This window comes from Lynx canadensis, chromosome D4 (assembly GCF_007474595.2).
Source record: "Lynx canadensis isolate LIC74 chromosome D4, mLynCan4.pri.v2, whole genome shotgun sequence".
Lineage (NCBI taxonomy): Eukaryota > Metazoa > Chordata > Mammalia > Carnivora > Felidae > Lynx > Lynx canadensis.
The window spans coordinates 75,919,911-75,933,732 of NC_044315.2; the positions used below are offsets into that span (position 1 = coordinate 75,919,911).

At 49.5% G+C, this 13,822-nt stretch overlaps 1 protein-coding gene across 1 annotated transcript in view; it reads left to right on the plus strand.

Moving 5' to 3' along the window:
* Positions 1–13,822, plus strand: part of PAPPA (pappalysin 1) — a 242,095-nt gene that overhangs the window by 207,865 nt on the left and 20,408 nt on the right. Inside the window, exons 19-20 of the mRNA XM_030294042.1 lie at positions 4,595–4,704; positions 13,277–13,348. Of these exons, the coding sequence (XP_030149902.1) occupies positions 4,595–4,704; positions 13,277–13,348 (182 nt within the window). The remainder of the gene's footprint in view (positions 1–4,594; positions 4,705–13,276; positions 13,349–13,822) is intronic.

Genomic DNA, 13,822 nt, shown 5'->3' on the forward strand with positions numbered 1-13,822 from the left:
ATGCCAGGGATTTGCCTGGTTGAAACCAGGTGCCTGGATGGATGCATTAATCACCGACTCCGAGGCTTTCTGGGGAACTGGAGCGTGCATTGAGTCTGACCTCAGCTAAGGGCGGTGATGCTGACCTCTTGGGCTGATTCCCTAATTGACCATGATGAAAAGCCCAGGGAATTGGATGTTCTTTCTCATGGCCAGTGTGATTTATGGGATAATCACCAGGGATGTCTGGAGCAGAAGGTTATCCTGCACACAGTCACTCCCAGTTACACAGAGCCAACAAGTTCTACACCCAGCACGACGGGAGCTGTCACTTCTTGTCCAGAAGCGAGGCCCGTGGTGGGAGAGGGGAGGTGTATGGGGCCCGATCACCTTTCAAAGATGGAAACACAGAGCCTGAGAGTGCATGTCAATTCTTCACCTAAATGTAGAGTAGGGATCAGCATTCCTGCATTTGGTCCAGAGAACTTGGTGAGAGTACCTCTGAGCGCATGGTTGCTCTCTCTGATGATTCTAAAGGTACTGTAAGTTTCTACAGAGGCACCAACCCAAAGGACCCTGACCAGGATGGCTGCAGAGAGGTGGCATCTTGTGGGTCTGCCAATATAGGCGTTCAGGATGGTTGGGGCAACAGGTGTAGCAATGGTCAGTAACAGTGGCTGTTCCACCCTGAGGCCAATGCTTTCTTCTGTCCATCAGTCCTGATGGGTGTGCGGGATTCTAGACACATATGTCTGTGATGGGGTCCCACCCCCAACTCAGTGTATACAAGTGAATATTCAGTGATACTCAGGACTGGTATTAAGTGGCCCTGGGAGGAAATCTTTTGATTAAGTGACTTTTATTTAAAAAAAAAAAAAACAAAACTTATAGGGGGTCCTGGGTAGCTCAGTTGGTTAAGCATCTGACTTCAGCTCAGGTCATGATCTCATGGTCCATGCGTTTGAGCCCTGTGTCGGCTCTGTGCTGACAGATCAGAGCCTGGAGTCTGCTGTGGATTCTGTGTTTCCCTCTCTCTCTGCCCCTCCCCCGCTCATGCTCTGTCTCTCCTCTTTCTCTCTCTCTCTCTCTCTCTCTCAAAAATAAACATTAAGAAAACTCATAAAAACAGACTTCCTGCATGTCTACATCCACTGATACGTTCAAATATATTCACACATGCAAAAATAAACACAAGCACAAATGCTTAATGACCAAACATAGACCCAAGCACATACATCATAAACTCATGCTTGGCATGTACACTTTAGCCAGATAAGTGCATCAACTTGTCACCTACACACACACACACACACACACACACACACACACACACACACAGAGCTACACATAGCATGTACACACCTGTGACATAATTACACACACATCACAAGCACAGACGCATCTTATGCTCTGAAACATAAAGATGTGCGGAAGGCAAACATAACTCACACATGTACACAGACACATCCTGTGGCCACTCGGGACATACACTGCATTCCCATGCCACAACCACACATCACCTGGCTCTCTGCTTACCTAGCTAGAGGTAGGCAGAGGTGTGGCAGTACTATTCCTTTGCCCACGGAGCTTTTTTGTGATGAAGCAGAAAGGGAAAGAAGTTGGTATGACACTAGAACCTGAATGTCCCTCCCTTCCAAGTACCCATGTCCCCATTGCCATGCTGATGCCCCTTTAAGGAATATGGTGATCCAGGGTGGCTGGGGGGATATGGGGGAGCTAAAAAAAAAAGCAGTGTGGGACACTGGGAGATAACGATTGGGAAGGAGGGAAACCTCCAGGTCCCTGCCCTTCCCCACCTGCAAAGGCCCCCACATCAGATTCCCAGGTTGAGCCCCTCCCTGGGGAGAGCCCGCCTCACGAGGAGGGGATTTGATCAAAGGCCTTGTAATCAGGGGTGAGGGGTGTATCCCATCACAGGGGCTTAGGCACTGGGGGGCACATTCTGGCACCACCCAGAGGAGCTCGCTCTGGACCCCCTCCCACTCAACACAGGCAGGCTTCTGTGGCAGTTAGGAGCCCTCAGAAAGTTGCTACAGGCAGGGGCCTGGTGAGATCACCCTCTGTAAGGATGCCAGTTCGGTTTCATATATCACAACACAGCAGCCTGGTCCTAAAGCCCTAGCACTGTGGGGAGGGGAGGGGAACACAGAGGAGGGAGCTGCGGAGAAGGGGAGGGCAGTGGTGGCCTCCTGTCTTGACCATATTTTCCCCCTTTTCCCCCTTTTCCCCCTCTTGGGATAAGATAGCCTTTGTCTTTCCCTCAGAGGCGGCCTCTTGCTTTCGCAGAAGAAGATTTTATCATCACAGCCTCACTTCTGCCTTGCTTTCTAGAAGCTCCTTTAGAACGTGAACTCACGACAGACACACAGCACTGAGTTTCTCCAACTGCTTAGTGACTTGTCCCCTTTTCCCATCACTCGTCTTTTTGGTACTTTTGCATCCCCTCCCCATTTCTTTTCTCTCCTCTGCCTTCCTTTCTCTTTCCTCTCTTGGTCTGTATCTATCACTGGACTTGGAAGGCAGAGGGATGTGGGTTTTAATTCTTGGGCCTCTAACCACCTTCTCTGTAGCCTGAGCTCTGTGCACTGGTCTAACCTGAGACTTGGGTGTGATGACGACCCATCGCACGGGCTGGATATTCAGGAGGATGAGTGACCTATGACAACCACCTGCCTGGCCAGGAATCTGCCCCCACTTCTGGGTTCAGTGTCCCTGTGTTTAAAGAGAAGAGGTTGTAAACACTGTCCTAGACCTGCTGTCACCCCCCTCTTCAGTCCTTGTGAGTCTTCTGCACTAAAGAGGACTACAAAATGACATTAAAAAGGGAACTGGTAGATAAAATATATATATATAAAGTGTGTGTGTGTGTGTGTGTGTGTGTATTATACACATTCAGACATCACCCTTACCCACCCACCCACATACGTGGAAGGGAGTCTATAGAGTGGCTAACAGAATAGAGTTGGTTGTCTCTTGTGATTCACTTAATATTCAAGGGTGGTCCTGGCAGTAAGCTGGAGGAATGACCTCCTTAGGGCCTTGGTCAGATTCTGACATGTCCGTTCTTTGCCCACATGGATGAGCACCATTTGAGAGTCATGGAGACATCTCATGGGATAGGCTTGATTTTCAGGAGACTCCAGAATGCATGAGGTCAGGGCAGAGAATCAATGTACCAAATTATAGTCAACTTGGCAACCAAGCCACAGCTTGATGTCAGCTGTCTTCACCTGTGAAGTCCCTGAACCGAGGGTTTCTGTGGAGCACCACCCTGTTCCAGTTCATCACCAGTGCCTTCACCAGCTACCTGATTCATTTTGTCATTCCCTTATCCAGGTACCCAGTCTTTTATCCATGCAATCCTCCATCTGTGTACCTACTTCCTCCTTCATAAGATACCAGAATGCCTACTGATCGTTTACTCACCATCCCATTCACTCACTCACTCAGTTCCTTGTCTGTCTACGCACTCACTTCCTGTCTCTTCCGCTCATTCCACACATACTTGCTGAGTGCCCACCATCTGCCATGCACAGTGCCAGGCTCTGGGCATGGAATGTGGAGCACAGAGAGGGCTCAGGAGTTTACAGTCCGTCAGGGGAGAAAGCCATTGATACAACAGTCACCAAGCCATGACACACGCTGGCATAGTGCCTGTCAGAGGGTCTGGCCTGTCAGGAAAGCAGGGAGGGCCTCTCGGAGCAGGTGGCACTTGGGTTGAGGTCCAAAGGGCCATAAGTAGTGCATTAGTTGAAGAAGAGTGTGAAGGGTCTTGAAGGCACGGCTCGGGAGGCATGTGTGCAAGCCTTGTGCGAGCAGAAAGCGAGGGGTTAAGAGGCTGTGCTGCATTCATGGGCTCACCATGTGCTGGGCTGATGGCTTACCAGGCACTGGGCTAGGCTCACGGATGAGTCACCCTCATCCCTGCCCATCCAGGGCATCACTGTAACTGCGGAAAGGTAGGCACAGGGAGGGGGTAAGGCCCGCACTGAGAGACTCATCATTGCTCAGCAATGATGAGAGCACACTGCTCTCACTCAGGTGCAAAAATCAGGGCAAGCTGCTCAGAGGATTTGAACTGAGCCATGAAGAACTGATGGGATTTGACCTTGAGTAGGCAGATGGGGGTGATTCAGGAGAAGGGGTGAATGGGAGCTGAGGTATAGAGGCGAGGGGTTGTTGCAGGACTCAGATGGAAAACTAGTGCAGTCTGGCTGGCCCACCCAAAGCGTGAAGATGGTTAATGGCAGATGAGATTGACCGGACCATGGGAGCCCACGAACGCTGGACAAAGGGGATCGCACTTTGTCCTGCTTGTGGGGAATCTTGTAAAGTTTTCAAACGAGGAAGGGCACGACCCAACTGGGCTCAGGGCCAACAAACATGGTGGTGGGTGGGTGCAGGCTAGATTGGAGACAAGAGAGCAGAGTCAGGGAGACCAGAGGCTGCCCTGCTGGAAGTTCCCTTCTTTCTCTGACCCTCAAGGCCAGGGTGGCCCAGTCCAGAGTGACAGGGCCTGCCCTGTATGAGAGCAGCCCGTGGACATCAGGGGACTGGGGGCTGAGCTGTGGCCTCACACTGTGCTTCCCCTCAGGGTCGGAGTGTGTCGCCTCGTGCCTGGACCACAACAGCGAGTCCATCATTCTGCCAGTGAACGTGACTGTACGTGACATCCCCCACTGGCTGAACCCCACCCGGGTGGAGGTGAGTGACAGAGCCGCCCCCCGTGGCGAGGGGAGGGCAGTGACCCTGTTGGACACTCGCTATGCCCCCAGCCCGCATCAGTCCTTGTATATATGTTGAATCATTGACTTGTCGCACCTGTCGTGTGGGGTGGGAACCGTTCACAGTCAGTTCTCCAGGTCCCTCCGAAGGACCTTTTACTTCCTGCTCCACTGAATCCTGATGACAGCCTAGGAATAAGAGGACTGATGTCTCCAGTTTAGAGATGAGGAAACTGAGGCACCAAGAACCACACAGAAAGCAGAGTCAGCTCACAAACCCATGTATGTCTGACTGGGAAGTCTGTACTGCTAAGGATGGTGCAGTCTGGTTCTCTAGACGAGCCCTTAGAAGGCCTTTCAACATTCCATGGCCTAGACTTCTGGGATCCTTCTCCATGCTTACCTCCTTTGGTGGAAAGCAGTTAATCTGCAATATGGGAATTAGTAACACCCACCGTTTATGAAGCACCCACTGTGTTCGCGTGCCCAGCACCCCGCACACAAGACTGCACTGAAACCTCAGAATCGCTGGATGGAGCAGGGGGCATGGCATCGCCTCCACCGCCTACTTTTGGACACTGAGCTCTCAGGAGTGCGAGGGCTCGAACCCAAGCCTGAGTCCAAGTGCGGTGCTCTTCCCACAGTGCCAAGCTGGCATGATCCTGGCCAGAAGGCCACGTAGGCGCCTCCTCCTGGCACCCACTGCCATTGCCCAGGCCCGCTTTGGGGCTGGCCACTCCCCCTCGTCGCCTGATCTATCCGAGGCCCTAGAGGCTTTGCGGGACCCTACTCTTGCCCTCCAGGGCAGCGGGGATCCTGGGCCTCATGTAGCACCGGTTCCGGGCACTGGCTCACCCTGGAGAAGGTGAAGGAGGGAGGCAGGGCGTGCAGGACAATGTTCGGCTATGTCCCTCCCGGCCAGGCTTTCTTCCCGTGGAGCGGGGAGGCCTTGCTGTCCTGCTGCAGATCTCACTCCGGATAGCTAGGCAGAACCCGATACCGGGTGTACGGTTTCTCAAATGAGCTGAGGGCGTGATTGCGAGGGCTTACTCAGCACTCCGCCCGTGGAGCTGGCACTGGACTGGGCCGGCCTGCCCTGCTCCCCCGTGCACCCCAGCGTTCTTCTCCTTCCTCTTTCTCACCTACGGCCCTCTGCCCCAACTCCAACTGTAGTCCCTTCCCCCTGCCCCTGTCTCCGCTCTGTTTCTCTCTCGCCTCTCCCAAGACCTCTCTCACCTTGTTCCGCCTCCCGCCCACCCGTGCTCTTGCCCCTCTATCTGCCCCTGACTCTCCCATGCGTACCCGAGACAGCTCTGTCTCCCTAACCTCAAGCTCCTCATCTGTTTTCTGCCCTGAGCGTGCCTTTCCCCATCGCGAACCCAGAGTCCCCGTGTAGATTCTCACCGAATGCCCAGTGGATGCTGGTGTGCCATTACACACCCAGGGGCGCGCACAGAACCGTCAGGTCAGAATCTCAAGGAGGCTGGAGATCCAGCACAGGCCCCTGATTGTACAGATGGAGAAACTGAGCAGCAGAGAGGGAGGGGATGAGGCCAGGGTCACGAAGGATGAGAGCTGGGATCGTGCCTTGCCATGCCTCCCCTCCCTCTGCCCTGCCCTGATTCCACATACCCAAAGGCAGGGGAATCACACTCCTCCACAGAGCAGACACAGGAGACCTCCCTCATGCCCCACTACCGGAGGTCTTCTCTGTCTGGGATTCAGACCAGTTTCCCCTGGCCCGGCTCCCACTCAGGCCTTTGCTCTGCCCCCTGGGTGAATTCCCACCCTTCCCACTGTGAGCCTGGGCACTAAAGAGTTCAGTTATAATTCACTGTGAAATAAATCCAGGGATTTGAAAGCCTGCAAGTCCCCCCCTTCCCCAGTTGCCCACCCGCTGCCTGCCTGCCTGCCCCAACCCCCACCCAGTTCCCTGGTCTGCCGGCCTTTATTGATGCTGGCCTACGGAGAGAGCCATAACGAGGTTCAGACCTCCACCGGTCTCCGGAGGCCTCATTATCCAGGAGGAAAAAAAAATGTGGTAGAAAAAGGGAGGAGGGTGAAGGGCAGAGATTGATGATTTCCAGGAATACGGCAGAAAAGCTGGCCTCTGCTGCGCCCTTGCCCCTTGTGTGACGAGAGCGACGTGGAAACAGAGCAGGCCCTGGGTAGCTCTGCTTTCTGAGGCCTGCCTCCCAGGGCCAGCACAAGGTAGATGGGTGGGGGCCAGGCTCTTTTCCAACTCCTGTCACCTTTGTCCCCGGGTGAGGATGTGCGAGGCCACGACTGATGTTTAATGGACGCCTCCTGTGAATCGGGCACTGGGTCAGCCTTTACTTACACCCGTCCCCTGACACAGTCCGTAAGGTAGGTCTTAGTGTCTCCGTTTTTTCCCGGAGAGTGAATGGCATCTCAGGGATGGAAGCCACTTGCCTAAGAGAAATTGAAGAGACACCCCGGCCAGTCTAATGCAGTTTTCTCCAGCTACCCGTGCCGTCTCTGTTCAATGCATAACAATGATAATAAAGGCAAAACGTTGACCGATGGCTTGCCAGGGACTGTGCTGGTAAATAGTTAACAACTGGCTGCCCGCCACTGCCTCCACCTCCGCCCCCTAAAATAACCGTATAGAACTCTGACTTGTAGCATTTGCTAATGACAGTGGTGTAAAGACTTCCCCCCATGGCAGACGTCAGGTTCTCCAAGTTGCCCTCATCGCACACTATGTTGGGAAGGGACGGGCATTACCGCCTCTCATGAGCCCACATGACAGGATCTATTTTAAGTACTTGACACGTATTGGCCTGTATGACAAGAACAGTACCCACTTAGATGAGTAGAATCTCAACACTGAGGGCATGTGACTAGTGCACCAGAACAGTGGCCTTTGCAAAGGGCAGGCCCATGGTCATCTTGCTTACAACGGTACTGCCCTTAGTGCTGAGTACACAGCGGGTTTCGCTAAATACTTAACGGTTGCAGGGTCAGGTGACCAAGGTTCTAGTGTAAACCCAGGCATCTTCTTGCTGTGTGTCCTTGGACAAATCCTATCATTTCTATAAGCTGCAGTGTCCCCAACTGTGGAATGAGACACGGTCCTGGATCAAGAGTCACAAACTCAAACACCCACAGGAACCAGGCAGGCAGGATAAATGGGTGAAGCAGGCCAGGCCTATCGTTCTGTATATTAAATACCTAGTCATATTGTTCATAGTAGTAGCAATGTTTTACTCTACGTATTTCAGATAGACAGACTTAAAGAAAATATATCAAACGCCCACGTACATACTATCCAACTTAAGAAATAAGAATTTTTAAATACAGCTGGAAGTTTTTCTTACCGAGATTGAACATATATGCTGATCCTTAGCAAGAGATTTGAGAAATTTGTATGTTTGCGGCCACTCCTGAAACCACTACCCAGGTCAGGGTCTGTGACTCCCCAAAGATCATCCCCTCCCCATGCCAGGCAATGGCTGCACCAATGAGATAACTTCTACTGGGGGTTTCTTATTCCTTTTTATTGAGGTATAATTGACATATAAAATTATATTAGTTTCAGGTGTACTAAAATGTTTAGTTTTACTTTCAAAAACAAGAACACTGTGTCCCTTCATTTTTTTTTAAAGTTCTTTCCTTTGAAAGCCCCCACACCCCCACCCCCACCCCCCACTTTTGGAAGCGACAGGGATATGGAAGATAGGGAGAAATCTTCCTCTCCTCTAATAAATGAGATGATACAAACTCAATGACAGATGGAAATGTCTCTTGGCTCCGGTGCTGGAGAGACTGCAGGGAATGGTAGAGACAGTGGTGAACTCTGGAAAACATCCTGCTTCCCAAGGGGGCTCTCTAGCCAAGTGTGGCAGTGTGGAAATGTATGCCTAGTACGGCTAGAGTTTCCACTTTTTCTTGAGAAAAAATAAGAAATCTGGAGTCTTTAAAATGTAAAATCTCTTAATTTTTTAAAAAATACTGGCAAATAATTTTGACTTCTGTTAAGCACTTTGTGTGCCAAACCGAACATTTCTGTGGGTTGTGTAGCCTGGAAGCCGTTGGCTTGCAACCTTTGGATGAGATAGACTCCCAGCCCTGGGCATCTGGAATTCTGGGTGGCATTCTCTGTCACCAGCCCCAAAGGAGCACCTCTAATCTGCCCTGCACCTTGACTGGGTTACAGCAAATGTAGTTCACAACCTCAGAGGCTTGTAGTTCCTCTAGGTACTTGAGACCTTGGATTTTATAATGGCTCCTGGAAAAAAAAAAAAAAGGATGGAAGGAGGGAGGAAAGGGAGGAGAAGAAGAAAAGGATGGAGGAACTTAAGGGAAAGAAAGGAAGTCATCGTTTATTGAAGGCATCATTTATATAGGCATGGTTTGTTAGGCAGGTCAATAAATGCCACCTCATTTTGTCTCCACCATACCCCAGTGAGATCAGTAGGGTCACCATTTTACCCATGAGGAAGCTGAGGTTCTGAGGGCTTGTCACTGCCCAATTCACATAACTAATGTGGTTCAATCAGAATTTGAACCCAGCACTAATTCTCCTGCATTTCATGCAAGGCAACCACCTTCCACATTATAAATCATAATTCAACGCTTGCAGACAAAGGATGCAGAATTCTGTCCTTGGAAGAGAAGGCATCACTGTGGGAAACCCTGTCAAGAGTCCACAAGGCAGAGATAGAATGGTTCTGAGTGGACATGAAGTCCAGTCTATCCGACGTATGGATGGAGATATTGTGTGCCCTGGAGGTGAAGCCCATGGACGGAGAGATGTGTCAGGGATCCAGTGATTTCTCATTCACTCATGGACACTCCCATGCATCCACTCACTTGCTCATTGGTTCATTCACTCATTCAAAAACATTGACTATGCCCTTCTAAATGGCAGGCAGTCCTCAAACACCAGGCATACAGGGGTGGAAAATGCCTCAACTTTTAAAGAAAGCCAGAAGCTCCAGAACTGCTAACAAAAGGCAAAAATAACTTAAATGGTAGAATTCACTCACAGTAAGGCTTGTAAATCAAGGACAGAATTAAGGAGAAAAGAGGGCTCATCCTAGTAGGTATTAGGAGGGGTGTCTGATCTGAGCCTTAGGATGGGGAGGCTCTCTTAAGATGCTTTCTCACAGGTCTTCAGCGCTGCCTGGGACCCATCTTCTCTGGGACTCATCTTTCAGACAGTCCTCCCCCCACCTCTCTTTGTCTCATAGCCTCTCCGCCTTTCTGAACCTTGGTCTTTCCATTGGTCGAAAGAGTCAACTATTTTATACTCACAGTTTTGGGGGCTAGGACACCGTAAGTGAGAATGTGGGATTCCAAGTATAGACCTGGAAATCAGAGAGCCGTGGGCTTAATTCCTGACTGTCATTGCCTCTGTGTATGGTTGGGAGCAAGTTGTTTAACTCCTCTGTGCTCTGTTTCCTCCTGTGTAAACCAGACTCAAAAATAGTAGCACGCTCATAGTTATGGTGAGAATTAAGTAGATGAAGCCTCAAGCACAGGGAGTGTGTTGATGAGGACGAGGATAATGATGGCAGGGTAGGTGCCTGTGCTTTGCTGATGATGAGGTGACGACAGTAGTGCCGGTGGGTGCTAATGATGGCAGTGGTGGTAGCACTGGTGGCCTGGGTGTTGATGCTGACGGTCACTACAGCCAGGAAGACAGGGCGCTCTATTCTTCCTAGGCATACCCACTGTTGCCCAGGTAGGAAACGAAAGCCATCTTACAAAACCTGGTCTGAAACCTGGCCTGCCTCTCACTGGCATCCAGAGGAACAAGGCTGACGTTTGCGGGGCCCCATCTGGGATCTCCCACTTTGTGGTGTAAATAGCCTAGCCTTCCCTTCAGCTCCTGCCCCTTACCCGCTTCCCAGTTCTCCTCACATACAGAGAGGTCCTGTGGTGAGACAGGTAGGGCGTGCAGCCCAAAGGAATAGTGGAAAATCCAAAAGCCTTGGAAAGATAAATAGGCTCCTGCGGATAGTATAAAAGTCCTTTCTCTGAACTCACGTCAGGTAAACCTCAACTGACAGAAACTTGTACAACCACACCACGACACTCCTACAGACGGATTAAATTAGCTCTCAGATAAACAGGGGGAGGGATGGCCATCAAATCCCTCGTGGATCCTAACCCCACTGTTTTCTATGACTCGAGCCGTTACCGAGTGCCCCTCCAAGCATCCCTGTTTTTTGGCTGGGGACAGACCCTCAGACCCAGAGATGAAAACCTGGATAAGGTGTCCCAGAGAAGGAAAGCAGGTGACTCTCCCCACTTCTGGCCCTGGGGCCAGGAAGCACAGGGCACCAAAGTAGCTGGAAGCTGGAAGAAAGGAACCCTGGACCTACTCACATTCCTTCATTTGGCCAACGTGTTTGCTGTGCTCCAGGCCTGGTCCTTGGGAGAGACAGAGATGTCTAAACCCAGGTCCTCGGTTAACCATTCCCATACCACTTATCTCAGTGCATCATCACAACAAGCCGATGACATGATTTTCAGGACCCATTTCACAGGCAGGAGAACCAAGCCTCAGAGTGGAAATTAAAGCAAATTCAAGTTGAATTGCGTCCACATCTGACTTACCTCAAAGCCCAATGTCCTTCCCATATATCACCTTTTCTAGGTGTAATGGGAGAAGGTAGACAGGGACAGTAGGGGCAGTAGGGGACTACGTAGTAGACTTCACCTTGCATGATTGATGGTCCCATCCTCAAGTTACGTTGTTTGTGCAAGACCTTAATTTAATTCCACCTACACTAAACTGGTCCTGTAAACTAAACACTGTGGTAGGCTTTGTAAGGGCTCTTCTGATACTCTAGAAGAGAGGAAGCCAAGTAAAGAAAATACAGCCTATTGATAAAATCATCTCGATTTTGAGATGTGGCCATTCATTTATAGCAAAAATATTTCGTGGGCATCCTCCATGTGCCAGACGCCATGTTCCATGATCCAAGGGTGAACCAGAGATGATGTGTGGCAGAGAAGAAAGGCACCAACCCAGTCTTAGCCAGATCTTGGAGTCATGTGATTCCCTTTGTTCCAAGCTCACCAAGAAACCTAATTCCAGTTGGGTTCCCACAAAGGTCTGTCTTCATGGAGAAAAATGGGTTAGTCACATGGTTTTCTGTATTCTGGCCCATTTGACTGTTCATTTCTTAACTAAAATTAATCAACTGGCACCCATCCAGGAGAGCGAGCCCTTATCTTATAGACTTCCATGGCTGGTCCCTCACACAATTACCTCTCGTTGCAAATCTGAGCATTGCCTCCAGGTTATTTTTATTTCATTTTTTACAGAAATCATTGTAATTTTGGCGTGAAATGTAAGGCATCTATGGCAGAATAGAGAAAGGAGCTTCTGGGATCATTATGTTAGCCCCATTCCTAATGTTATTTACCTTTCTAGTTTTAGCTTTCTTTTTTCACCTCCTTTAAGAATTATCCTCCTATTGGGTTTTATGTTACGAGCTGCCTTAAATAATTTCCAAAACAAGTGCTTGCTTCCAAATCCCAGTTTCTTCACTAAACAGTTATGCAGCCAGGGGAATTTATTCTCCTTATGACCTGAGATTGATGCCCACCTCACCTCATGACGAGTAATAAATAAAATAATGCATAAAGTAATTAGTACGAATATACTCAATATATTTTAGTTGTCATTGTCGTAGTAATAATAATTATTATTAAAGGAGGCTATAAATAAATGCATATATGCATACCTATAAGCTCTGAGGGGGTTGGGGAAGGCACCACAGAGGAAGTAAGTCCTGAGCAGCAGTTTAAAAGATAACTGAAGATTCTCCAGGAGGCAAGATGAGGAAGGGCATTTCAGTGAAGGAGAACAGCCAGAACAAAGTCACAGGGGTGTGGGAGTACGGACAATGTCAGGGGATTGTGAGCGGGCCCATATGGCATGGCGGCAGGTGGAGGCAGGGAGGGTTCTCTGTGTCTCCAAGGGTTCTGAACCAGCCCACTGCTCTCAAACTGTAGTATATATCAGAACCATCTGGCAGGCTTGTTTTTAAAATGTGGAGTCCCAGGCCCTGGCCCTGGAGGTTGGGATTCATTAGATCCAAAGCAGCTCTGAAAAATCTGCCTCCTTAATGTGCTCCCACAGTGCCCCTGATGAAGATGGTCCTCAGCACGTGCTTTGGGAAACCCTGCTCCACACTGCTCTCCCATCTTCCTGCTAGAGCCAGATATCCACTCTGCCTCATCCGCTTCCTCCCTCCACCCTCCCTCCACCAGCCAAGAATTTCCTGAAGGGCCTTTCTAATCGCGTCTTCATCCTCCCAATTCTGTTTCTCTCCAGCCCCTATTCCTGCCGGGAAAACAGAATCATGACACCTACAGCAAACACATATTATTGTGATCTTATGATTCCTGTTATTTACAAGTACCTGGTCAAATTATTCATCTAAATGCCAAGGTGAAATCAGGGCTTGGAAGATCCAAGAAGAGGTGGGGTGGTTGAATGTGAGATCACTGAAGAGATGACTTCCTTCTAGCCTCAAACCCATCTGACCACTCTCTCCCTCTCTCTGCAGAGCGTTGTCTGCACAGCTGGTCTCAAGTGGTATCCTCACCCTGCTCTGATTCATTGTGTCAAAGGCTGTGAGGTGAGTCCCTAAAAATGATCCTGCTGTTGTTATCATCATCATTATTATTGTATATTAATCATGGCTGTCATTTGCTGTACCTACTAAGTGCTGTAACTATCCTTTTTAATAGACTTCTTGGACAGAGATGAGCAATCCGATTTTACAGATGGTGGAACTGAGGCACAGTTCAACAAACATACTCAAAAATACATTTAATGGATAACAGAATTGTGATTCCAAGCCAGGTTTTTCTGCTTCCTAAGCCTGTATTCAACATAATACTGCATCTGTAAAAGGGAGGGAGGCCATATTGATTTTGCATCTTTAATATGCCAGGCACATTACCCAGATTATCACATTTAACCTTTACAGAACCACAGGAAGCATTTTTTTTTCTTTCTAATTCCTACTTCACTGCTGACCATTACTTAAAGATCACTTCCTTTTGCTACATGTTTGTCATTCACTTATTCTTCGACCCCAGAATTAATA